General features: G+C 37.5%; 2 protein-coding genes across 3 annotated transcripts in view; one reads left to right on the top strand and one right to left on the bottom strand.

Moving 5' to 3' along the window:
• The window catches only part of LOC127453438 (39S ribosomal protein L13, mitochondrial-like), a 33119-nt gene extending 27691 nt beyond the window's left edge, over nucleotides 1-5428 (top strand). The window contains exon 7 of the mRNA XM_051719769.1: nucleotides 4617-5428. Within this exon, the coding sequence (XP_051575729.1) occupies nucleotides 4617-4641 (25 nt within the window). The 3' untranslated portion in view covers nucleotides 4642-5428. The remainder of the gene's footprint in view (nucleotides 1-4616) is intronic.
• Nucleotides 5429-5564: 136 nt separating this feature from the next.
• Nucleotides 5565-27795, bottom strand: part of LOC127453428 (collagen alpha-1(XIV) chain-like) — a 194505-nt gene continuing 172274 nt past the window's right edge. Inside the window, exons 47-49 of one of the 2 annotated variants that reach the window (XM_051719753.1) lie at nucleotides 13304-13381; nucleotides 11930-12085; nucleotides 5565-8771 (exon numbers count right to left, since the gene is read on the bottom strand). In XM_051719753.1, the coding sequence (XP_051575713.1) occupies nucleotides 8503-8771; nucleotides 11930-12085; nucleotides 13304-13381 (503 nt within the window). In that variant the 3' untranslated portion in view covers nucleotides 5565-8502. Of the gene's footprint in view, nucleotides 9762-11929; nucleotides 12086-13303; nucleotides 13382-27795 lie in introns of both variants that reach the window. The other variant, XM_051719752.1, reaches the window with a different exon arrangement.

Raw genomic sequence — 27795 nt, 5'->3', positions numbered from 1 at the left:
TTGTGAGCAGCGGTCATATTAAAATAATAATTGTTTAGGATTTTTAGGGTTCAGTCCAAGAAGCTGGTCAATACACTAGCATTAAAGCCATAAATCATAGGCAATTTACATTAATTATATATTGTTTATGGGGGCCTGGGTAGCTCAGCGAGTATAGACACTGACTACCACCCCTGGAGTCGCGAGTTTGAATCCAAGGCGTGCTGAGTGACTCCAGCCAGGTCTCCTAAGCAAACAAATTGGCCCGGTTGCTAGGGAGGGTAGAGTCACATGGGGTAACCTCCTCGTGGTCGCGATTAGTGGTTCTCGCTCTCAATGGGGCGCGTGGTAAGTTGTGTGTGGATCACCGAGGGTAGCATGAGTCTCCACATGCTGGGAGTCTCCGCGGTGTCATGCACAGCAAGCCACATGATAAGATGCGCGGATTGACCATCTCAGAAGCTTAGGCAACTGAGACTTGTCCTCCGCCACCCGGATTGAGGTGAGTAAGTGGGCCACCTATGTAGTGGGAATTGGGCATTCCAAATTGGGGAGAAAAGGGGATAAATTTTTTTTTTTTTTTTAATTATGTACTGTATATAAGTGTTAAACTTGCTTAACATAGACACCATTCACACTTTTTGGTTTTTGTAAAGTTTATACTTTTAAAAATGTAATTAAGATTAAAGTTTAAACATCTCCCATTGACTTGATGACAAAATGTTCAGCATTCAAAATGTTACTGACAGCAGTGATATCATTATAATATTTGCATACTGAATCATGATTGGTCTTTCTTCCTTAACATCAATAGCATAATGACAACCTAGTCTCGTAGAAAGAATGTTACTGTAACTACATTTTCGCAAACTGTCATAATCAGACATGGTTTAAGGTGAAAATTAGATGGAGGTTTTAATTAGTAAAGTGTACCTCCCTAACCTAAAACTTCAGCGTAAACTTTACCAATAGTCATATAAAATAAAATGGGAGTTACACAAAACAGACATCCTTACCCTTAACTAACTTTAGACACCTAACGGATAGTGTCCAAAAACTAAATGAGAAATTAAAAGCACATTTTCTGAAGCAACCACGTCGTTTCATGACGCTTCTATGACACTCTCGTCTCACGTGTTAGCTTGCATGCTTGACTAGTTTTGAACCGTGGTCTTTCGAATCCGAAGTCCAACACTCTATAAGGTGACCTACCATAGAAGCTAATCACGTTGGAATAAGTGTGCAAATGTAGGTGAGGTTGTAATACAAGCGTTAAAATGTATCGTTTTTCAAATGAAAAAATTGTTATAGTAACATTCATTCTATGAGACTAGGTCGGACTTTTACATGCCTCATTCTACGTTTTGTCAGTTTCCTGGTGAAATTAACACTAGAGAAGATTTGCACACTTATTCCAACATATTTAGCTTCTGCTGTAGCTCACCTCATAGAGTGTTGGACTGCGGACTCCTCAGGAGACTGTGGTTTGATCCCAGTCAAATAGGTAAGATGACCCGTGAGACGAATGTGCATAGAAGTGACAAATGACATGGTTGCTTCAGAAAATATGCTTTTGATTTCACATTTTGTTTTTGGACACTATATCGGTAAGGTTTAGATGCTGGTTGGGTAAGGATGTCTGTTTTGTGTAACTCTTATTTTAGATCACTATTGGTTAGGTTAAAGTTTTAGGTTAGGGAGGTACGTTTTACTCATTAAAACCTCCATCTAATATTCACCTTAAAAATCTTATCTGATTACTACCCATTTCACTCGATTTTGTCGCCCCTCGCTGGACATTTCACTGGGAAACTGCAGCCAAACGTGTAATAAGGCATGTTATTTTGTCTTGCAAAAATGTTGCCATGGTTACTGAATGTTCATGACAGGCTGCTTAACGAATACCGACCAGTTCTTGTCTTCCATGGATGGATGGATGGATTTATTTATTTATTTATTAATTTATCCATTTATAGCTGCCTTCAGTGACTGTGTTGATTTTTGTGTGCAGCCAGCTGAAAAGCAGCATGCCCAGCAAAGTGACTCTGAATCAGTACTCATTTATACAGAACTAAAGCCTAAATCCTAAAACTTTAACACTACCCCTTTGCTGTCTTGCGATCAGTGGCATTTCCTTCAGAAAATGCAAATCTGGCTGTTTTCATTTTCTTGTAATAGAGAAACTCTAATGAGAAACTTGCCTCACAGCATGCAATTAGTTTTTGGGTCTATTGACTTCAGTCATCAGTGAGACGTCCTCTAAAAATAATGAAAGCTTCCATTACTGTAGTACTTTCTGAAATCATTTAACTTCTGAATTGGTAGGAGGCATGTTAAAAGCTATTTTACATTTATTGGACTTGCATGGACTTTAATCACTCTTTCATCATAAGTTATGCATTAAACCGAGAGTTTAATTGATTATTGATCTGTAGCTGACCTGTTCAAGGTCAGTTTATGGCGTTCCAGTGTGTGTCAGCAAGTCCTCCACAAAAACGGTCAAATGTCTGACCCAAGAAAAACTGATAGGTTAGTGTCTGAATTTTGCTTTAGCATCAATATTAGACTACAAAATACAACGCATGCTTGCAGACACAGCATGCCCGCATTAATTTGAAATGCCAATACTTGACATTTACAGTGTATTTATTAGCTGAAAGAGGCCATCTTTGAATCACATTGTTCAGATTTGTTAAGCTGTCAGTCGTTTTACCACAGTGCAGCACATATATGATTTATTGCATATGTTCTGGAGCCTCAACACAAATGTGAGGCTGGTATCAAGAAGATCTTCATTTTCTTCTGAGCACATTTGCCATTTATTATTTAAATATATGCCAAGAAATAGCCATTCTCTCAGGTCTATCTCTATATATTTGAAATGTTTGTACAGTCTCAGAAATAAGATGAACATTATCTCATTTCTGCTGGTTGAATTTCATTCCCTTGAACATATTTTCTACACTTGTAGGACTGTGTATGGGAAATCATTGTTGTCTCAACTGAGTGTCACGAAAGAAACTTTGCTCTCTGTAGATCAATTTAAAATAAAAATTTCTGTAAAATTACCTCCAAGAGTTTAAATAATTAGATGTAGGGACATGAAAGACTAGTAGTAATGTCAGCTTTTTTTTTCTTTTTCTTTTTTAAATGCTTTTGCTGGTAGGATTTTCATGTTAGTATAATGGCAGTTACAGATGGTACCTTTTAAGAAAATGATCCTTGAGTTGAAATTGTAAAAATCTGGGAATAGTTCACCCCACAATAAAAAAATTAAAAAAATCAGAATTTTGGTCCAATTCTGTATGACTTTGAAAAAAGAAAGGTGAATGAGGATAGGGGCTGTCAAGCTCTAAATTTCAGGATGTTCATCACACAGATGCCATTGTATGGCATCAGAAGACTTTGAATATAGAGCATGAGTTATATAGACCACTTTTATTATCCTTTTATGTTTTTTTGTTTGTTTGTTTTTAAATATATATTTAAGCTGCTTGACAGTACTTATTCACTTACATTACATATATATTCTTGAAAAAAATCACCTTTTATGTTCCACGTATGAAAGTCATGTGTTTGGAACGACATGAAGGTGAGTAAATAATGACAGAATTATCCCTTTAAACATATTCCAGCTAAGCCATTTTTTCCCCTTACATTTCAAACTGCAAATGCCCTTCAGTGTTCAACATAATATTATCAGCAGTGTTCAGGTGCTTTATTTAAAGTGCCATTCAGGGACAGTTGTTAGTCTGGTGACAAGGTGACACTGTTGTCATGGTGATGGATGTGTCTGTGAATGAGGCCTACTCATTTGGGTCAGTGTCATTATTCTGTGGGTCCCTGGGCCCCTGGGCCCCTGAACCCTCTGTCTCTTTGGGTCTGTCTCTGACTGAACAACAACAGAACATGAAATTATTACCTTGAAATTTAATGACCAATGTACAGTAACAGATACTACTGATAAATTAATCATCTTTTGTAATTTTTTATAGCAAAAGATAAAGTTGTGTATGACTCTGTGTGACATCACATATGCTGACAAAATGGATATGACATAAACAGCAATCATTTACATGATTTATTTTTTATCTAGAAATATTTTTGATAAATTAAAGTTAAATAAGGTACATTTTGATTCAATACTGATACATCTCTATAATAATAATAATAATAATAATAATAATATTACTGGTGTTGAATTGTCAAGTAAATAAAAGAGGGCTCTATGGTTTGTCATATCAAAATTCTTTAATTGCATTCATTAACTGAATCATGAATTTAAGTATTTTAATCTTCCATGCATACAATAATAAGGAACTCTATGTGGAAAAACTGTTTATTACTTTTTAAATAAAAGTTATTTCCAATGGAGACAAATTACTTGATGTAATTATTTTTGTTTGTATCCTGGTTTAAAGTCAGACGTCCCACCCTGTGCACTTTAATAGCTTTACACAATGAGCCCACGCTGAATTAAATGTGATAAATGTATTTGACTATTATTACAGTTCAAATCTTGCTTCAGTTGGTACAGTGACACAAGCTCCTGTTTTATCCTGCTTGTCAACCATTTAAATTATGGCCACAGTAGCTGTGTGCTCGAGTATTCACCAGTGTCCGTTTTGTCTTTACAGGCCAGAAGACTTCAAGATGAAATGACTTTCTGGATCTTGTGGCTCACAGTCTTTCCAGGAGTTTGAAATGTTTCTTTTTTATATATATTAATGTTTATGTTAAATTATGTCTCAAAATTGTAAAAATAAACTGTCCATGTTTGGGTATGTTTGATATGAGATACAAGCAGAAACACATTTAATGAAACACATTTCTTAACATTATAATGTGTATTTACCTAATCCTCAACCAAGGAATAAAGGCAGGCAGACAGCAGCCCTAATTTTTTTGGCCTTTCCTTTTCCCAAAAATGGCTTTAGCAGTGCTCTCTGAAGCTTGATTCTGCTCTAATTCAACTGCTGTTTTGGCCTTAATTAACTTCATATGGCTTTATAAGCCCTTTCTAATGGCACTTTAGCCTTTTGAAGTCTGCTTAACTCTTTAAAACAACACTATGTTTGGATGGAAATAAAACACCCTTTTTAGTTTCTAGTGTCTTTTGTGAGGATGGTACTGTCTTTGCTGGTTGTCATGTCTTTTATTTTATTTTAATTTTTAGTGTAAAATCGAGGTGGCTTGTTTTAATTTACCATACAGGAACATCAATAGATGTTCCATTTATCTGAGCTCATTATACCACAAAATAAAATGTTTTTTTTTTTTTAAAAAAGAATAATTTAATTTTTACATCCTTTTTTGGGTGACATCAATTAGGAAAACACACAGAGCAACATAATAAAAGCCAGATGAGACATCATGTTGGGTCATTGTCGCAGTACGGTTTTATTGGTTATAAAAACAAAGTAAAAATAAATTACTTTGTAGATTCAAAGGTCTGGTGATGAGTCTTTCTACTGGCACCTGCTCCACGTGCAGTTTAGAGTTATTCTGAAAGGACAATAGACCACAGGCCTAACTATTTCAAGTCTCTTTCACAGTGAACAGGCCCATAGGACACAAGACCACAGACACCGGAAATAACTCCACGCAGAGCTCTTATAAAAACACAGTTTGCATCCACACAGATTGTATGACACGTCGTCTAACAAGACCATATGCACAGAAAGTTCACGTTAATATGTGATAATACAATTATGATCCAGACAAAATGACTTTAAAGTACCAGATAATAAATGGAGAGGTTAGATTTGGTTCATTAACAGGTTTTGAGTATGGTTAATAATTAAGCATTTCATAAATAATTGTTAGTGACAAGAACATCAAAAGCATAAACGGAGGTATTTTTTTCCTCTAAATAAAATAAAGCAGCCAGTTCCATATAAATGCTATATGCTGTAAAACTGTGAACGTTGTAACATGCTAAATCACGAATGACATTTTAGTCATCATTTACTCACATGTTATTCCAACACTTAACCACAAAAAAAAAAAGAAAAAAAAGATCTTGGGTAGAATGTCTGAGCTGCTCTTTTCCATACAACAAATCTGTGATTTTAAATGCCAAGTACAAAAAGCACCATAAGACATAAAAGTAGTCCATACAACTGGTGCTCTATATTCCATGTCTTCGTAAGCCATATGATTGCTTTGTGTGAAGGACAGAACTAATTCAGATCCTTATTCACTGATAGTATTCCCATCTTTGCATTCAAAAATCATTGGTACTCATTATCAATTCAAATGGAGCCATTCTCCAGGTTTGACAATATTGACGTCAAACAGCAGTGATTCTCATGTGTTGTGTGACCAATTGTACTGTGCTTACAAATGTGACCAAGACTGATATTTGAGAGCAACGGGTGAGGGGAATATTATCAATAAATAATAGAGCCCAACAGTGCCTGCCCACTTTTAAAGTGTTTTTCCCATTAATTTTTTACATTGAGATGTCATAAAATCCTACATAAAAGTTGAGGATTTTATGATGAAGCAATGAACCAAACCAACCAGCTCCAAGGTGACTCACAACATTACAAACTTTGATTTGAAGGAAAAAAAAAAAAAAAAGTGTTTGCAAATCGAACAAAAAGACAAAGGTACAAGACTGTATACTTCACGTCTTAAATGAGGGAATTAACTACTATCCCACAAAGCATTGTGAATTACATAATTGGATAAAGAACAATAGGAAAATATAAAACTACTGATTTAAATTTGTTTATTATTAGCGTAGAATCAATATACAGTATTTAAAGTATATTGCAAAATATTCAGACATATACAAATATATACAATGGTGGGCAAAAGTTTGGAATAATGTACAGATTTTGCTGTTTCAGAAGGAAATTGGTACTTTAATTCACCAAAGTGGCATTCAACTGATCACAAAGTATAGTCAGGACAATACTGATGTAAAAAAAACTCCAACACCTTATCCTTGAGTAATCATGCTAAATTGCTAATTTGGCACTAGAAAATCACTTGCCATTATATCAAACACAGTTGAAAGCTATTTGGTTCATTAAATGAAGCTTAACATTGTCTTTGTGTTTGTGTTTGTTTTTGAGTTGCCACAGTATGTAATAGACTGGCATGTCTTAAGGTCAATATTAGGTCAAAAATGGCAAAAAAGAAACAGCTTTCTCTAGAACCTCATCAGTCAATCATTGTTTTGAGGAATGAAGGCTATGCAATGCTTGAAACTGTCAAAAAACTGAAGATTTCATACAAAGGTGTACACTACAGTCTTCAAAGACAAAGGACAACTGGCTCTAACAAGGACAGAAAGAGATGTGGAAGGCCAGATGTAAAACTAAACAAGAGGATAAGTACATCAGAGTCTCTAGTTTGAGAAATAGATGCCTCACATGTCCTCAGCTGACAGCTTCATTGAATTCTACCCGCTCAACACCAGTTTCATGTTCAACAGTACAGAGAAGACTCAGGGGTGCAGGCCTTAAGGGAAAAATTGCAAAGAAAAAGCCACTTTTGAAACAGAAAAACAAAAAGAAAAGGTTAGAGTGGGCAAAGAAACACAGACATTGGACAACAGATAATTGGAAAAGAGTGTTATGGATCTTAACCCCACTGAGCTTTTGTGGGATCAGTTAGACTGTAAGGTGTGTGAGAAGTGCCCGACAAGACAGCCACATCTATGGCAGGTGCTACAGGAAGTGTGGGGTGAAATGTCACCTGAGTATCTGGACAAACTGACAGCTAGAATGCCAAGGATCTGCAAAGCTGTCATTGCTGCATGTGGAGGACTTTTTAATGAAAACTCTTTGAAGTAGTTTAAGAAGTTCAGAATTTTTTTTTTCAAATTGTAATAGTAATTTTTCACGTTATTAATGTCCTGACTATATATTGTGATCAGTTGAATGCCACTTTGGTGAATAAAAGTACCAATTTCTTTCCATAAGAGCAAAATCTGTACATTATTCCAAACTTTTGGCCGCCAGTGTAAGTAGTTTGAGAGTGTAGGGAGACCGATTCAGCATCATTCGCAGTGCATCAATCATACCATAAGATTTGTATTTAAAATCACTATCCACTTTTATGGAAAAGAGCTACTCGGACATTCTGCGCAAGATCTCATTTTGTGTTTAATGGAAGAAAATAATACTGGGCTAGTATGGCACGAGGGTGAACAAATTACAACAATTTTTATTTTTTGGTAAACTATCTCTTAAAAATGACAAAAAATGTACAGATATCCCCATTATCATTTACAAAAGATATGGACTACACATAACTCAAAACCACTGCTTTGTTTAAACTTGCTTGTCGTCTCATTTGCCACATGCAAACTCACAAATGACAAAAAAGTCACTGAATGGATATCGGCACAGTTTCATTTTCCAATCTTCTCCACAGTACCCACCCACTCCCCATAAGGATGCATATAGCAGGCACTTTTCAGAGTTCCCTCAGTCATATCCTGCAGGATATTCTGATGAAAAGTGTGTGTGTGGACGATCGGTTTGCTGGGGCTGGTCACCCGAGCTATTAGGCCTTCACCTGTGCTCCCGACTCATCAACGCTCCCCTCTTCAGTCGTGCTGCGAGAGAAGCGACGCATGCCAGGTGAACTCATCCCTGGCATGTCACCAGGGTGGACGGGGCCAGGCCTGAAGGCATGGGGGTCAGGGTTGCTGGGTTGGTAGTACAGAGGAGGGTAGCCACGGTAGCCATCATATGGGTCCTCCTCATCCTCCTCGTTGTTATAGTTCGTGGCGGGGCCGTAGTTTTGGTAGGGGCCTGAGGGTAACTGTTGTACTATGGGAACATGGGGGAATTAGATCCGTTGTCATCTTTTTCAGTCACCACCACCAAGTGAGCAGGCGTTGAGTTAGCAAGAGAAGGAAGTAGCAAAGAGATAAAGGCATAATGTTAGAACAGACAGGAAGAAGAGATTTGAGCAGCCTTTGAAACTTTCCGGTAATTAGCTTAGTTTAGAAATGCTCCACATCCAAATATGCATACTTCCATACTATATAGTTTGCAAAAGGTGCCAAATGAGTATGTCTGAATATGCAGCAGATTTGAAAAGTTGCATTAAATAAGGTGGAGACTTGTGAGCCAAGCGGCTGTTTTGAAGCAAAAGTGCTATAGGTACCAAGAAAGTTGGTACTCATGGTTGAATTGTACTAGTTTAACAACATCTGAGTAAATCATTTTTGTGGTTGCTGTTAGCACGTCATATTTACAAGAACATACAAATCAAAGGATGTAGTTTGTCTGGGAATGTATCCAAACTACACACCTGCATACCTAAAAAACTTAATTAATCAAGGGTCGAAAAGTACGTTCTTAATTTCTTAATTCAATTCGGAACATACTTTGAGAGTACGGGAATTCAGACGCAGGCTTTAAAGAACTCAACTTTTAAGAAAGATAGTGTCAGAAAAGGTTGTACAGTAAAATATGACAAATTTTACTGTACAATCTCAGAATGTGTCAGGTCAAGACCCAATAAGATCTACATGAGCATCACAGTGGTCAAGCAGACTGAAACTGAAACTTGTATGATGTTCAGAGGGGTTAAAAAGGGAATGGCTTTGTAATAGTGGTGACATTTTGAGGGTAGGGGAACCAGAGGGATTGCAGGAGGAGATCTTGGAGTTCTTGGAAAAAATTTTCCCCAGATAAAGTCTTTGGTTTCGGCCCATGGAAGGAGGGTTGGATATAGAAATAAGGGGAGAGACGGGAAGAGCAGTTGGCTCTTAGAGAATGTTTCTCAGTAGTCATTCCCATACTGCTCTGGACCTTCATGCAGGTGTGAGACAATGGAGAAGAGCCCCGGCAAGAGAGAAGAGAGACACTGTGGTAAGTGTGAGTCCTGTATCACCCATATGCTCTGAGAAACACCTTGATTTTAGGCATTCACATAATTGTTGCAGCTTGACATTTCAGAAGAAAAGTCAAGGATTTTCAATATGGCATTAAAACTTAAAGACCCCATGAAATCAGATAGCAAGCAGTTTCTTTTTTGTCCTGTCTTAACATATTTTCTATTGAAAAAGGACGTTTCTGCTGGACACATCAAAGGGCTCATCCTTTGTTTTAAAAAGCTAATAGAATTTATTTACATCACAAATAAATAAAAATAAAAATCTTTATCAGTATTTTTTTTTTCTTATTAAATATTATCTTAAATATCTAAACATCCATAAAACAAGATACATTTACTTGAGAAGCAAATTTAAAAAACTAGTCAGTGGCAGGTGGTATTAGGGGGAGGGACATCCTCTTTCTAGAGAGCATATGATTGGACAAAAATATCTGTAGTGCAAGATGAGTCATCAATATTTTTGTGTTCCCGAAAGAGGAAAAACTGTTTATTAGAAATACATATTTCAGCAAAAAAAAAAAGGAAAAAAAAAAAAAAAAATATATATATATATATATATATATATATATTTATATATTTATAAATATATAAAGCTACTTCTCACCTCACACAATACAACGGGAAATGGCTACAGCAGTGCAGTTATTTGTAGCATTCTCCCTCCACCTCCCTAGTACCACCTGCCTAGATCTGCTTTATCTTAATGTTGGTACGGTAGCAGCAGCATGTCTCCTCTGTCTCAGCAGCATCATGTTTCCGTGCCAACAGCAGCAGCATATGTACTCATGCCAAGCAGCAGCAGCATGCGTAAAGCAGATCTAGTCCGCCAAGACCAAGTTACTTCACTGTCATTATCAATAAAAATCTTTAATCTATTTCCGAGAGCTGTCCTAACTGAATAGGAGGACACTAGCATATAGCCGGCTAATAGAAAAAGCTAATAGACATGGACTAAACAGCCACAAAGCTAGATTTCATGGGGTCTAGAATATGGGTACTGCGTAGAAAACGTGCAATTTGTCATTAGAAAAGAAATATTCCAGAAAGTGATTTCTAAACAAGTTACACAATTTGCAATAGATGAGCTGCAAGATATTATGCTGACTGTGAAAGCTTACAGCTATAATTTGTATAGATCTTAAAAGTCTTGATGCAAAATGTCATAAATCTTCATTAATTTAATTGCTTTGCATTGCAGAAACCCAAAAGAACATTTGCCTTATTTTTTGACAAAGCAACATTGGGATAATCTGTGAAGTGTTCACTAGAAAGCTTTACTGGGATCTGATAAATCAGGTATTTAAAATGTGCCATCATTATCAGTCCAGTCTGACCTAGAGACGCTTCCTTGTATTAAAAATGTGGTGAGAAAACAACTTTGAGAGCATTTACAAGCAGAATAACAGTTGTGGTCCTTCTTTTTCTTAGCATTGTTTGGGAAAGGCCAGTTTTATGCGATGAAGGTCAGACAACAAGCTTGTTTTTGCTCAAACCTTGCTGAAGAAAAAATAAATAAATCTTAAACTAGCCGAATGTGGTTAGCTGGTCTGTCATTCTGGCCAAACTGGATGAATTGGTCTTTTTTGCTGTTTTTAAGAGAGTTTTGGGTGCTTTTCAGCTGGTCAGGCTGAGAGACCAGCTAGCCAACCACTGGGAGACCAGCTAAACCTGCATAGATCAGTTTAAACCTGCCAAACACCTTAGGCTGGGTTAAGCTATTTTTATGTATTTTTTCACCAAGGGAATGGGCTTGCCATTCAGTCGCAGTTATGGAAATACAATCTCGAGTGAAAATGAGCAAAGCACTTCAAAAGGCCATAGAGAATAATAGTACTCTCTTATCAGTTTGCTCTGTGGTGATTATCATCAGTGAACCCTGAAGAACAGTTTTAATTTATTAAACTTATTGTCTCCTAGAACTCAATACCAGCCTGTTGTCGCAACCAGACCAACTCTCTAATTGACTTTCAGCTGATCAGTATCCATGGTTACCTTGAAAATTTGATGTAGATCTCAATGAAATTGAGAAATATTGACAGATAGAGGGAGTTTGAGAGACAGAGGAGGGGTTAGAGAGGATTACCTCCACCGTTGTACCCGAGGCAGGAGTTCTGGTCGCAGTAGCCAGGGGGTCCTGCAGGGCCAGGGTTACCAGGGGTACCTGGATGTCCAGGGGTGCCCAGAATGCCAGGTCTCCCTGGAGGGCCCTGACTGCCTGTTCGACCTTCTCCTGGAGGCCCTGAGAAAGTACAGCAAGTAAAGCTTTATTAAGATTTTAATACCTTTTATAACAGAGTTTCACTGCTTTACAGAAGATGTATACAGTACATGTAGATTGACATACATAGATACATATGGAATGAGATCAAATAAATAATATCAACATAGAATAAAATAAAAAATTATATAGAATTATGCTTTGATATACTTTTTTAAAAGAGCCAGTTGAATCAACTGCAAGTTGCAGTTGGATGATCTGAGTGATCTAGAGTATATTTCATAATCATATTGCAGAGGCATGTAGGGGCCACCATGAATGTATTTCAAAAGTGAGGATCTTGAAATAATTTCTGTAAGATTCAGGTAGCCAGTGTAGGGATGTAAGTGTTAGATTTAGTAGAAGACAATGGACATTAGTAGTCTGCCTCTTTAAACCCAGCTGAGCTTTATTCCTCACAGAATATGGTGCAGCAGTCAAAAACAGTTTTCTTTACATTTGTTTTTTCAGTGTGAAACCCATTTCTTCTTTGCAACAGAAGTTTTAGCCACTGCCAATCCACATCCTTCCTCGGATGTCATTTGTTCTTACAGCTCCATGGCTTCTATGAATGTAATTTGTGAGAGGAGTATTGATCAAACCACAATTAGCAGTGAGCAGACGTTGACATTTTTCAAAGTCTACTCAACAGCCGTCCTGCTAAAATCAATATGAAAACATTTCTCTCTGACCCAAATATTGTTTCCATTTCTATATTCTAGACAGGAATCAAAGGAACCAAAAACAGATCAAGATGTGTGCTGAGGTTATTAAAAGTTTGCAAGCTTGTAGTTTCTATGAGAAAGGACATTTAATAACAGAAATTCTTGTAGTCTGTGCAATATGAAGATACTGAAGTCAACTTTTTCCAATTTGGATGGAAATACATTTTTCACTACCGTTTCAAATTGCTTGAGGACAAAGACGTCCTTGTTATTGACATAAATGAACATTCTAACAAAACAGGTAAATCCCAGTACCCTTTAAAGGGGACAAGATAATAAAAAACAACAAAAACACACCCCCCCATTTTAAAGATGCCACAGTATGTGACAGACATCTTAAAGTCTCACTAATACAGACTAAATAATTCAAATTGTGATCATTCGTGTTAAAGAGTCATCCTCGTATACACAATTCAAAGCCACAGCATTGTTCTTCTCTGGGAACTTAAAGGCTATTGCACATATAAGATCTCACCTTGGGGTCCTGGGGGACCGCGGGAGCCCTGTGTCCCTACCCCTGGGCTGCCTTTCTCGCCTCTTTCTCCCGGTAGACCTGGACAGAGAGACAGAGAGCTGATAGAACATGCAAACCCATCTGAAATGCCTGTAACTGCAGCCTAATATGTCTGTACTGTACTCTGCTGGGAGTAGGGATGTGCACGGAGAGTTGACATTGCTGAGGACATGGAGTAGCACTTGGCCAGCTCCTGCAGTCTCATGAGGAAAACAGTTAATAAACTTTTCTTTTTGCTCTTCTGTGAATATATCAGTTAAAAAGTGTCCTAGATTTGGAATAATGAGTAGGATCAAGAAAGCCACTAAAAAAGGACAAGCTGTAACAATTGGCTGCGAGACCGATGTTTCAGTGGATACCACGCAAGTCGAGGGGAACAACCAAGCAACCGCTATTAACGAAGCCATCTATACTGAGACCTCAAAACTCCTGGACTATGAGGAAGATGCTCCTTATAAGACCATACTTCTGGCTATTAAGAAAATGGACTCTTCCATGAACGTCCGGTTCAACACCTTGGAGACTTTCTGAAGATGGTGCAGGCAACATAAGTGGCAAACACAACTCAAATTACAGATTTGGAAGAGACCTGTTCTGACTATGAGAGTCGTATCACTTATCTTGAGAAGCTTTGCACCAACCTATCGAAAGAGAATACTGCCCTTACGTCCAAGATAATTGACTTAAAGGGAAGGTCGAGAAGGCAAAACATCAGAATCGCCGACCTCCCTGAGAATATCGAACAAGGCAATCCAACTCGGTAATATCCGAAATGCTGCCTACATTGTTGGGGATATCTAATTTCCCAAACAGAGTGAAAGCGGACCAGGCACACCGCATTGGCTCACCCTCAAAGACTAAACCGTGCATTATGATCACTAAGATTCACCACGATCTGGTTAAATTTGAAATATTATATCTTGTGTGAAATCAGAGTCCACTCTCTCTAAATGGAATATGCATCAGCTTCTAACCTTCCCCCTCCTGGCAGAAGTGACCAGTCAATGTAGAGAGTTCCACAGAGTCAAGGCGAAACTGAAAGCTAAGGGTAAAAAAAATATGGCTTTATTTATGAGGCCTGCATGACTCATTTTAACTATGGTGAGACACAGAAAATATTCTCATTTTCTCAAGAAGCCGAAGCTTACATAAATGGTCTCCCTTGAGGTAGGACTCTTTGTGTTATAATGTGGTAAATACGGTGTATACATACAGAACTGATGAACTTCATAATATAACCTTATATTAATGGTATCCCTTGGTGTAGAAGACTCTGAGTCATAATGTGGCAAAAACACATTTTTTGTGTGTGCGTATATATAAAACTGATGAACTCAGACTCTTCTATGTCAATTGCTAAAATGTATTTTTAGACATTTGCAGCCAATATTATACACTGTTAAATTAGGCTGATATGGGGTAAGAAATTGTGGACCTGCTACTGTCTTCTTATTTATTTATTTTTTATTATTATTATTTATTTTTATTTTTTTTTCTTATTTTCTAATGTTTTTCTTCATCAAGGGTGATTTGGGGCTGGTTAGAGAGCAATCATTAATTTATCTATTCATGGATACTCTGAAGACTTGTTCTTCCATGCTTGGAATAGTTGCCTTTGATACAATGGGTTGATGGGGGACTCGTTTTGTTTGGGAAAACGAGATATGGGATAATTTAGTTTGCACATTGTTTTTTATTCTTTTTTTTTTTTAATTATTACTTCTCCCTTCTCCATTTTTCAATTGTATGTGTGCCGCATGTTATGTGTAATCATGTTTTTTTTTCTCATGTATAATGTACAATGGCTAGTCTTATTAAGAAACATTTGAATATTATAAGTTGGAATGTCCATGGTTTGAATAACACTGTTAAGAGGTCTAAAAAAAATTCCCATCAAAACTCTTTAAATGCTGATATATATATATATATATATATATATATATATCAGCATTTAAAGAGTTCAGATGGGAATTTTTCTCCCCTTTTCTCCCCAATTTGGCATGCCCAGTTCCCAGTGCGCTCTAGGTCCTCGTGGTGGAGTAGTGACTCGCCTCAATTCTGGTGGCGAAGGACGAATATCAGTTGCCTCCTTGACTGAGACAGTCAATTCGCGCATCTTATCACGTGGCTTGTTCAGCGTGTTACCGCGGAGACCTAGCGCGTGTGGATTCGAACTTGCGACTAACTTGTTATTACTTGCTGAGCTACCCAGGCCCCCCAAATGCTGATATAATGTTTTTACAAGAAACCTATATTATGCATAATGATGTTAATTAATAGATTGAAATGCAAATGGATTGACCAGGTGTACCATTCTACTTTTTCAGCTAAAGCCCGGGGAGTATCTATATTGATCCGTAAAAACTTTCCTTTTCAACTTTCATCTATTAAGCGTAACGTAAATGGTTGATATTAAATCGTGACTGACATAATTTGGACAAAGCAGGTTACATTTTTGAATCTATACACACCAAATTATGATGATCCACATTTTTTTTTTTTTCTTTTTTGTTATCTGATGTTTCTACGACTCATTTTATTATTGGTGGTGATTTTTATTTCGTGCTTGATCCCTTTATGGATAGGGAATCATCTAGGCCTTGTACTGCTTCTCATTCAACTACTGTTTTAAAGAATTTAAGTCAGTCTTTAAACTTGCTGGACATTTGGATACTTTTGAACCCTACAGATAGGGACTATTCTTTTTTTTTTCGAATGTACACTGCCGTTCAAAAGTTTGGGGTCACTTGACTGAAATGTTTCTCGTGATCTTAAAAATCTTTTGATATGAAGGCGTATGCTTAAATGTTTGAAATTAGTTTTGTGGACAAAAATATAATTGTGCAACCATATTAATTTATTTCATTAAAAAACTAACATTTTATTTTAAAAAAATTCTTGGACCGAATAATAAAAAAAGCAGCTAATAAGTGCCCAGCATAGATGGGAACTCCTTCAATACTGTTTAAAAAGCATCCCAGGGTGATACCTCAAGAAGCTGGTTGAGAAAATGTCAAGAGTACATGTCTGCAAAATCTAGGCAAAGTTCAAACAACTTTGAAGATGCTCAAATATAACACAGTTTTCATTTATTTTGGATTTTTTTTTTTTATTCACAACACAGTTCCTATAGTTCCATTTCTGTTCTTCCATAATTTTGATGACTTTAGTATTATCCTTAAATGTGAAAAATAATAATAATAAAGAATGAGTAAGTGACCCTAAACTTTTGACCGGTAGTGTACATAAATCATATTCCAGGATAGATTTTTTCTTAACAGATTCAAAATGAACTCCAATGATTTCATCTTGTAAATATCAAAATATTTTGATATCTGTCCACTGCCCTGCATCTATAGCAGTTGATTTTGATTTAGAGAAACTCGCACATGCGAGGCACTTTAATCCTTCTTGGCTGGCTGAGGAAAATTTTCAAAAACAGTGCTCTAATTGTATAGCGGAATATTTGATTTTATATGATAAAGGAAATGTTTTTGATTCAGTATTATGGTAAGCATTTAAAGCAGTTATTACAGGCCAAATAATTGCTTATGAAATGCAACTGAAAAAACAAAACGCTAAAGATTGTCTAAGATTGAAGAACAGCTTCTAATTTTAGAAAAAGAATTCAAACTTACATCTTCCCAAGAAAAATTAACTAAAATTATGAATTTGAAGTATGAATATAATAATATTTTGTTAAGTCAGTTGAGTACTTTACTAGTGAAGACGAAACAGAAACACTTTGAACTCAGAGATAAATCAAATTGTCTTCTATCTCGACAAATTAGGGGAGTGCAAGCATGCAGGTCCATCCATAAAATTAAATCTAATTCTGGTGCTGTTATCACCACTCAATTAGGAATTAATGAGACACTTGTAGAGTACTATCAGCAGTTGTATACTTCTAAGTGCAGTGCGGATCAAGTAGATATTGAGTATTTTCTTCACTCTCTGGGACTTCCCAAACTAAGCAATGCAGAAAAGGAAAGTTTAAATGCGGACATTACATTGGATGAAGTTTTAGCGGCTATTAAGGGTTTCCCTAATGGCAAAGCAGCAGAACCAGATGGGTTTTGTACAGAGTTTTATAAAGCTTTCTCTGACCAAATTGCACCGCTTCTGTTAAGAATGTTAATCAATGGGAAAAAAAGAAATGACCTGAATCTGACCTGAATTCTGCAAATATCACACTTATTTAAAAAAAGATGAAGAGGCTATAGATCCGTCTTCATATAGACCAACTGCTCTTCTAGGAAATTATCTTAAAATATTTACTAAGACTCTTGCAAATAGGTTAAAGAAATGTATTACTTCTATTATACATGAAGACCAAATAGGTTTCATTCCTGGGAGAATTAATGTTCGCCGACTTATGAATATTGTCTATAAAAAAATAAAAAATAAATAAAAAGCATTTGATCAAGTAGAACGGAAATATATATTTTCCACTCTAAAGGAATTTGGCATAGGTCAAAGTTTTACTTCTTGGATTGAGATGTTATATCAGTGTCCCACTGCCTCTGTGCTTACAAACAATGGTAGATCCCTTCCATTCTCCCTCCACCGTGGTATGCGACAGGGCTGTCCATTAAGCCCTTTACTTTTTGCCATTGCCATGGAACCATTTGCAATAAGCATTCGAAACCACTCGTATATCATACTTGTGAAGATGGGAGGAGTGGACCATTATATTTTGTTGTATGCGGATGATGATGATGTCCTTTTTTTTAGAACCGGAAAAATCACTACCATCATTGTTTGCTCTCATTAAAAAGTTTGGCAGAATATCTGGATACACAGATAATTGGCAGAAAAGTGAATCAATGCCCCTCTATGATAATATAGATTTACAGGCCATTGATATTTCTTGTTTAAAGATTACAGATCAATTAAATTATCTTGGCATTACAGTATCTAGAAATTATAAGAACCTTTATGAATTGAACTACAAAACTATGATAGACAAGCATAAAACATATATAGAGACTTGGAGAGTACTCCACCTAGTACTAATTGTGGGTAAATGCAAGTAAAATGGTTATATTACCTAGATTCTTGTATCTATTTCTTAATCTCCCTCTTTTTCTGCCCAAATCATTTTTATTTTATTTTTTTTTATTTATTTTTTTTTAGACTCTGTAATCTTACCATTTGTTTGGGGATACAAGAAGCATCGGATCTCAAAAAAAAAAAAAATAAATAAATAAATAAAAAAAAAAAATATATATATATATATATATATATATATATATATATATATATATAGATAGATAGATACATATATATATATATATATATATATATATATTTTTTTTTTTTTTGTAAAGACAGGAATGTTGCCTTACCTGATTTTCAATATTATTTTTGGGCAGCCAACATCAGGTCTCTGATACATTGGTGGGATGCATGCCCTGATGAAGTAATTCCATCCACCCCTGCCTGGCTTGCTACTGAGCATAATATTCAAGGCACCTTCCTCCCTGCCTTACTGTACACCAAAAAGATGCCCATGAGACCAATGTTGAAAGATAACCCTGTGGTTGAGAGTTCCTATAGAATCTGGCAGCAAATCAAGAGAGTACTAAGTCTTCCAGAAACCAGCGTCCTAGCTCCATTAACTTTTAATCACGCTTTCCACTGTCATTGACAGATCATGGATTTTCATTATGGAAAATAGAAACGGATTATGTCCTAAGGGGATTTATACATTGACAATACATTTGCAACATTTACTCAACGTAGACAAAAATTGTATCTGCCTTAATCTCATTTCTTTCGTTCTTGGCAAATACACAATTATGTTAAGACTAACATTTATAACTTTGAGAATTATAGACCTTATAGAAGATCTTTACTTTTATATAACCTTGGGCCCAGATACAACAGGTTTAATATCCAAGTTTTCTAATGTTTTCCAAAGATTCTTTGCCCCATCTACACATCACTTTAAAGAGTCCTGGGAAGAAGACCTGAGAGTGAAAATCCCAGAGAATATCTGGAAGGAAGCCTGTGACAAGGAGGAGGGCGGGGCCGTGACTACACACGCCCAGCCCCCAATCGGGCTAATCAGCTGAGGAAAGGGATAAGTGCAATGAGATGAGTTCGGGAGAGAGAGAGCTACAGGCAGCTGCCCTGTATGTGTTTATGTTTGTGTGTTTTTGTTTAAGTTTATTAAAACATTACTTTGATGCTTCATACGGTTCCCGCCTTCTCCTTTCCATTGAACCCTGTTACATTGGTGCCGAAACCCAGGAAGGAGGAGGGATGTGCCATCGTAGAGTACTCGCCACTACCATCCACCCCAAAAGGAGCAGCCATGGCCATCCGCCGGGGGACGGAGGAGTGGAGGACGTGGAGGAACGGCCGACATCTGCGAGGGGAGGAGGGGCTAACTGCCGACCGCCTGGAGTGGTGGGGCTGCTGCCAGTGGCGGAGGAGTTCCCTACCGGCCGCCAAAACACGACGGGGTCGCAAGAACGGCCGCCATCCGTGAGGGGATGAGGGGCTCGCTGCCGACCGCCTGGAGCAGTAGAGCCACTGCCAGGGGCGGAGGAGTTCCCTATGAGCCGCCAAACTGCGCCTCCCAAGGCGGACCGGAGCCAGTCCTCCGACACCTGGCGGTCCGCCTGGGGAGGCGCGGCTGTTGTCCGCCAGAGGGTGGAGGAGTGATCGAGGACCAAGCGACGGCGTGTCTGGGAACCGGCAAGCAAGTTTCTCCTCTCTCTCCTCTCTCTCTCTCTCACTGTCGCACTGCATTGGCCTTTCCCTCTCCTCTTTTTATTGTTTTGTTTTTCCCTGCCCTTGTCTCCCTCCCAGGTCACAGAAGGCGGGGAAGGCCTTACTTGTCAGACCCATTTCCTGAGACTTTCTACAAGCAGTCCAACCAAAACGTGTGACTTTGTTGTTTCCATGTTCCCAGCAATCCACTAATATCTTTTTCACAGGATGATTATCTGCATGACCTCTAATTGAAACCAAACAGACCATAGTCAGTTTATGTCTTTGGATATCCAGCAGCATTTCTCCCATCTCCACTTGAAATGCCGGGACTGGAGATGTTCTAAAAGCACCACAAAAATATTCTCATTGCCTGTGCTTGTATTAATTCCACTTTTTTAAGTAATGTTGTTGATGCAGGCCCATATGCTATACTCCCATAATCCAAGGATGACCTTATCACTGCACATTATATATAATAAAGAGACTGACGACTTGCTCCTCAATCCAAACCTGCCAGACATCTTAATATATTTATCCCTTTTTTACATTTGGTTATTAACTTTTGATTATGTACTCCAAATGTCAACCTTTTATCCATCCACACCCCTAGATATCTGATTACCTGGACTTGTTCCAGTGTTTGACCGTACATCTTTATTCTTACTGATGGTACTTTGGGCCTTTTTGTAAAGCATATTACTTACGTTTTTTGTACTGATAGATGAAAACTCAATTCATTAACCCACTTGTCTACTTTATTAACTACCCATTGCATTATTCTGACAATGTGTTGGATGGTACGACCACATTTCCATATAGCTTTGTCATCAGCATTTAGTGATTTGCCAATATCGGTGTTAACTTGTCCAAAAATATCATTAATCATTATGTTAAGAAATATAGGACTGCAGACACTGCCCTGCGGAGTACCATTATCCATGTTATATGTTTTGGAGTATGAGGATCCCAGTCTTACTTGTATTTTTATATTATAAAGGAAGTCCATGATCCAGTTATACATTCTACCCTTTATGCCCATAGAATAGAGTTTAATTAAGAGCCCCTCTTTCCACATCATACGCCTTTTCTATATAAAAAAACACTCCTATCACACTACCTCTTTATTTACTTGTGCTTTTCTAATATCTGACTCCAGACACAAAACAGCATCCATTGTGTTTCGACCTCTTCCAAATCCACTTTGATATGGAGAGATACGTTTTTTACTTTCCAAAACATAATTTAGCCTATACATTACCATCCGTTCCATCAGCTTACTTATATTAGATGTCAGTGCAATTGGCCTATAGCTACTGGAATTTGATTTATCCTTTCCTGGCTTTTCAGTTGGTATTATTACTCCATGCTTCCAGGATGCAGGAATTTTCCCTGCTTCCCATACTTTGTTAAAAAGTTTTAACACTATGCTGAGTGAAAAGTCTGACAGATGCTTAATCATTACATAACATTTATCATCAAATCTAGGTGATGTTTGTTTCATGGCCCCAAGGGCTCTCTTCATTTCAAACATCGTGAACATCACATCTACTGTATCTCCAGAGGGATTTCTCTTTTCCAGAATATCTGGATTGTCTTTAATATCCTGTTCTCTACTTGCCTTAATTTCCTCTGAAATATTATTATTACTATGAATGTTAACAAATGTTTCCACTAAGAATTCTGCCTTTTCAATGTCCATAATAGCTTCCCTGTTCCCACTACAAAGGACAGGTAAACTGAAACTTTTCTGGACCACACCCCTTTTCCTTATCATTCCCCATACTTCACTAATGTCTATGTCTTCCCCTATAGAGGTACAGAACTGCCTCCAGTAATTCTTTTTTGCAGTCAGAGTTACCTTTTTTCTAGTGCCTACGCCTTCTTATACCTAATTAAGTCTGTAAATACGAATAACCTGCTAACTTTTCTAAATGCTTTGTTTCTGTCTGTGATTGCTTTGCTACATTCATCTGTCCACCATGGAACAGCTTTCTTTTTCCCCAAAACCTTTACTTTACCTTTATTCTGTTCTATACAGGATTTCACTCAATCTACTATTGAGTTCTTCAACCTCCATTTCTTCTATTGAAGCATTTAAAACATTAATTCTCTTATCACATATTTCTTTAAAACTTTCCCAATCTGCTGTATTAAATTTCCAACTAGGATTTCTACTCTCTAACATCTGTGTTATGTCTAGTCCTATTTTACAACATATTGGAAAGTGATCACTTCCCATTGTTTGTTCCAACACATTCCACTCACTTAATCTGCCAGATTTTCTGAAGCCAGTGTTAAATCAATGGCAGAACAACAACCCCTTGAAACATCCATTCTTGTTGCTCTGCCATCATTCAAATACACTAATCCCTTAATATTTATTACTTCCTCCACTGTGCTTCCATTATGATTGGTGCTTGTGCTTCCCTATAACGTGCTATGCGCATTAAAATCCCCACACCACATCATTCTATAATTACTGCCTACCCCAATTGTTTCAAGTGCTTCCCTATTTAGCCTATTGCATGGATTAAAAAAATTAACCATTCTTAACATTTGTGCCTCAGCCCATACTTCAATATCTATTGACTCGTGCTCTTTATTCATTTGTATAACCCTATATCCCACACCCTCCTTAATAAATGTGGCCACTCCACCCCCATTGCCAGTCTTTCTGTCCCTACGAACAACTGTATACCCTTGTAGAACTAAATCTAGGTATGGTTTTAACCAAGTCTCTTGCATGCATATTATGTGTGGCCTGTTCTTGTATACATTTATTAAATTGTAATCCGTTTGCTATGATACTCCTAGCATTCCATTGTAAAATTATTAACACCATTATGTCCCACCATCTGACCCCTGTGAGATTGTTACCTGCTCCTTAAGCTTCTCACTTAGTTTTTCTACTAAAATGTCCTGAATGTTAAAGTATTTGTCTGCTGCTTTAATGATGATTTTAATTCTTTCTGTCCTGCTTTCTGTTTGCACAGTGCAGTTTACTACTTCTGCCAAGAAAGCAACGAATGCTATTCTGTCCATTACAAGTATATTCTTGTTCTCTTTGCTTTGATTCTGGCCTACAATAATCTGATCTGGTGTGATCACCTTTTCAGCACCCTGCATCAGCCTTTTCACTTTCCTTAGCATATGATAACCCCTCGGATACCCTCACATTCTGCACTTGCACTGTATTCTTATGCACATGACACCACCAACAACCGGCACTATGTTCACCCCCCACAGTTGCACCATTTTGGCTTTACTCCTTGCCCACACCTTCCATACTCATCCTCAACCCCACATCTTGCACAATGTTGCCTTCCTTTGCAAGCAGCAGCCACATGCGCATATTTCTGGCATTTAAAGCACCTCAACGGAGGGGGAACACATGTCCTTACCGCAAAGCTGACGTATCCCAGTTACACCCTATCAGGCAATTTCTCTTCATCTAAATGAATCATTACTGACAAACTATCCACTCTCTCATTATTTCTGATACATTTCAATCATTTGACATTAAGCACTTTCCATCCTTTGATACAGTTTTTTACTTTATCCGCAGCCATACTTCTAGGTACGCCCATAATGACTTCTCTTACCCATGTCTTTTGCACAGGGATTACACAATTCACCGCTTGACTGATCAGAGACTTCAAACCTAAGGCAATTTTTTTGTTTGTTTACTGTCTTTGCAAAAAATCATGACCTTACCATCACGTAACAACTTTGCACTGACAACATCACCTAATGCATTCTTAAGTGATTTTGTAAGCTTCAGAGGTTTTATTGCACTATTAGGTTCAGAAAAAGTGATTATTACCATAATATTTCAAGTAAACATTCAGAATGAAATGCAACATAAAACTACTACTAGTCTTCACTGTATGATTATAACACATTAATACTTTTTAAAGCTACTAAAGTTATCCAGTCAAGAGCAGTGAGCGTTTTCTCATTTTCTTATGGTTATTTGATTATTATAATGACACTGAAAATGTTTGTAAAATGTTAATACAAATCCATTCTTTTCACTGCTGTTTACATTAATTTTAGACATCACTCTCTGAGCTTACATGAATACCTCACCAAGATGGGCATTTTGGCGGAATTTTGAAATGTATTTGACCGTTCAGGTGCTCATTAGCACAAGCATGTTCAGCACACACACATACGCCGCCTGTCAATCAAACAGGGCGCAGATGTTATAGATCACTAGCGAATTATAAAATTACGTGCTCTGGATTACTTTCAACAGCAGAAGTGACACAGGCCTAGGCTATCACAAATATAGCCAGTTATTTTTTCATTATTGATGTTTTAAACAGTCTGCTTGTCCGGTCGAGCAAGTAAAATTCTCTTTCACTTGCCCCTTCAAAAATCCACTTGTCCTGGACAAGTGTTAATGTTGAGCCCTGATTAAATATTGTATTCAACATTCTCTGATAAAAAAAATGTAATCTGCATTATAGCTCCTAAAGTAAATGTGCGTTGTTTAAAATGAGTTTTAGATATTATTTTGGAAAACAAGCCAAAAAAGATGTATTTTGTTCCAGTGTATAATGGGCTAAGACTACACTCTCTCATCTTTATGCTCACTTTGATCCATCTTTAACTCACAAAAAAACAAACTTTCTCTTCTTAATAGAACTGCGTATTGCCAAGTTATTTCTTCATGATAAGATACACACAAGGTGAATGTGACATATATTATGATTTACTATGTCGTGAGTCATCACGTTATAATCTAGCTGCAGCAAATGCACGTGAGTGACGAGCGTCCCTGCGCCAGAGTGTGCATCAGCTGGGAGAAGATTCAATCTCTTCCCCGGTCACTTCATGCAACTCATAGTCACGGTGCTGACCACACAGAGAAATGCCAGTTTCTGAGTTTATTTTCATAACCCGCTTCCTTATTATTTGATCTTTAATAAAGGATGCTTTAAAGATATAATGCCGGGGTGTTTCATTGCAAAAATGGAATGCGGCACAAAAATGTTTTATCTCGATTATCTTGTTTTCATAATAGTTGGAAGCCAAAATTGTAATTGAAAATAAAATTTGATCAATCGCCCAGCCCTACAGACCGGTGTCATACAGAGTACATAAACAGTATATGAAAACATGCTGTATGGGTAAATATAGACAGTCCAGATGGCCGTATATTTTCTGTATAGGGTGGCTGTGATGACGTCACGCAGAGCCCGTCATCACACACACCCATCATGTGACTGATTATGATCAACCAATCAGCACCCATGCGTTTGTGTACATTAAAGCTCAGACATGTCACAGTATCACAGTTGTGTGGCCACCCATTCTGGGGCTTGACTGAATCACCTGCGAAGCATGTGCAACTAGCGGTTTGGCTAACTGGTGCTTTTTGCTAACATAATGATCCTAACATTAGTCTATCTGTTGTAATCGATTTTGAAGATGCTTTTCAGTGCATCTTTCACTCCTAGTTTGCATCCTCTTGTGTGCCATTCAACTCGTAGCTGCTTGTATGTTCCCACACTGATGTATCATCGTGGGTTTAACAAACGATCACATATTCGGTACACCTATTGGTCTGGTGTAACAGGCTGTATCCTCCCATTTCCTAGGTTACGAGAATGAACTGTGGCCACCTTCAGGAAGCGCTGCTGTCTTGTTTCTATTTTGTTTTTGTTGTTTGTTTTCTTTTTGTTCCAACTGTTGTAGTTTTTTTGTTTGTTTGTTTTTTTGTGTGTTATTTTCATTATCAAATGTATATCCTGTGGAGCTTAACCTCTTTTTGCTGAATTATATTTTTGTGTGTACATGTGCCATAGCTGCTCTATGTCCTGGGTCAGTTAAAATGTCCCCAAATTTTGAGATGAAGGCTTGATTGTATTGTGTGCTAACTGGTTTCTGTCAGATTTCATTTATTTGTTTTTATTTTGTTTGAAAGGAGCTGTGTGGTGGTGTTCCTCTCACTGAGTGCTGTGCTCGTCACTTACATTCAACTCATTGTGCGTACATGTGTACACATGTGTGTGTGTGGTGTGTGTGTTTGAGCCAAAGTGTTTAGCTGTTCCCTTCTGCATATCGTGGCACTGTTTTCTGGCCCCCTTCAGCTTATCGAAGCCCACTTTGGCACATCGTGGGCCCGTTTCATGATCGGCCCACTCGGAAAAGTCCCGGTTCTCCCAATGGCCAGTCCGCCTCTGCCTGGCATCTCTAATTGCTGTATTACACTTCCCGTCACACAAATAAGGAATATTCCAACCATCGGAGTAATTCAAGCTTGAAGTACCACCTGTTTTCGGCTGGGTGCAGTAAGTGAAACTCCAGCTGTATTGGCAATGTGCAGCTGTACAGACAACAAACCACACTCAGGCATGCTTGACACCAACGACAGCATAAGGGTGAATTCCAATCTAAAGTGGTCATCCCTTTGCTGTACTCACTCCATCTGCTTGGATGAGCCACAATCTAAGCCAATGTAAATTAGGCAATATACACACCTGTGTCCACCCATCAATTAAATTATATTAGATATTGTATTTAATTAAAGATGCTGGAGTGGTGGTGGTGTAGTGGACTAAAGCACTGAACTAGTAAGTAAAAGGTTGTTGGTTCAATTCCCACAGCCACCACCATTGTGTCCTTGAGCAAGGCACTTAACTCCAGGTTGCTCCAGGGGGATTGTCCCTGTAATAAGGGCACTGTAAGTTGCTTTGGATAAAAGTGTCTTCCAAATGCATAAATGTAAATATAAGCAGCCAGCTGTGCTTTTGCATGACAACTATAAACAACTAAACTCAACTTCAAGTTGAGCATAACACATCTTAATAAGGAGTTCTTCCTCATCTTGTATGATACATCCTGCTCTTTACATTCACATAAGCTTTTTCCATTCATCCAAAGTTCCCACACTTTTTGATCAATTATTTCCATTTTTTATTTATTTTTATGATTTTTCTATTTATTATGGGATGCAGATTTTTAAAAATAGTTTTTAAGAGATCGCACTCATGAAGAGCAATTTATAGCTAATGAAATAATTTAGAGCTGAACATCCCTAAAGAGTTTTAAAATCACTATAAAAATTTCAATGACTTTTTAAAATGTAGCTCATTGCTCATTGACTTTTACAGGCATGGAAATCCCTTTTTTTTAAAAAAAATTCCCTGATATTTCCAGGTTTTCCATGACCAAGTAATATAAAGCAGTCAAGTGCCAACTGATTGCAGCGAAAATATGTCTGCTGCAGAATAAACAATAAACTGTAGCAAAATGATACAATTCTATGCATATTATATACCGTTATACCACCTGCCCTATTTCAGCCTGCAATTACATTGCTAATATTAAAAGACCTGCATTGGTATTGAAGACAGCTATGCCTAAGGAATCACAGCTGAGTTTTGGGTCAGGGCTTATTTGTCCAATCATTTGTCTCCAAGGATCTGAAGACCCCTCAGAATGTGAGCAGCCCAAGGGCAGTCTGCTCTTCATCACCTCTGAACAAGCGGTCAATTAATACAAAGGAGCCTCTGAAAGAGATTCCTGATTATAGGCTTCTTGTTAACATAAACACACACACACATTCCCCCTGTGTTATCTCTCATTAGTTGATCTGTTTTGCCCTGGCTGCCTCTTAGCTACGCTCTTTAGTATTTCTGCTTGGCATCTGTGTGAATGTGCAGAATAGCAGCAATGATCCTGAGATATCTCACTGTCTCTCTCATGCTGAAGCCTTAGGC

This window comes from Myxocyprinus asiaticus, chromosome 15 (genome assembly GCF_019703515.2).
Source record: "Myxocyprinus asiaticus isolate MX2 ecotype Aquarium Trade chromosome 15, UBuf_Myxa_2, whole genome shotgun sequence".
In the NCBI taxonomy this organism is placed as follows: Eukaryota; Metazoa; Chordata; class Actinopteri; order Cypriniformes; family Catostomidae; genus Myxocyprinus; species Myxocyprinus asiaticus.
The sequence above is the reverse complement of the archived record's forward strand: the minus strand, read 5'-3'. Positions and strand labels throughout refer to the sequence as shown.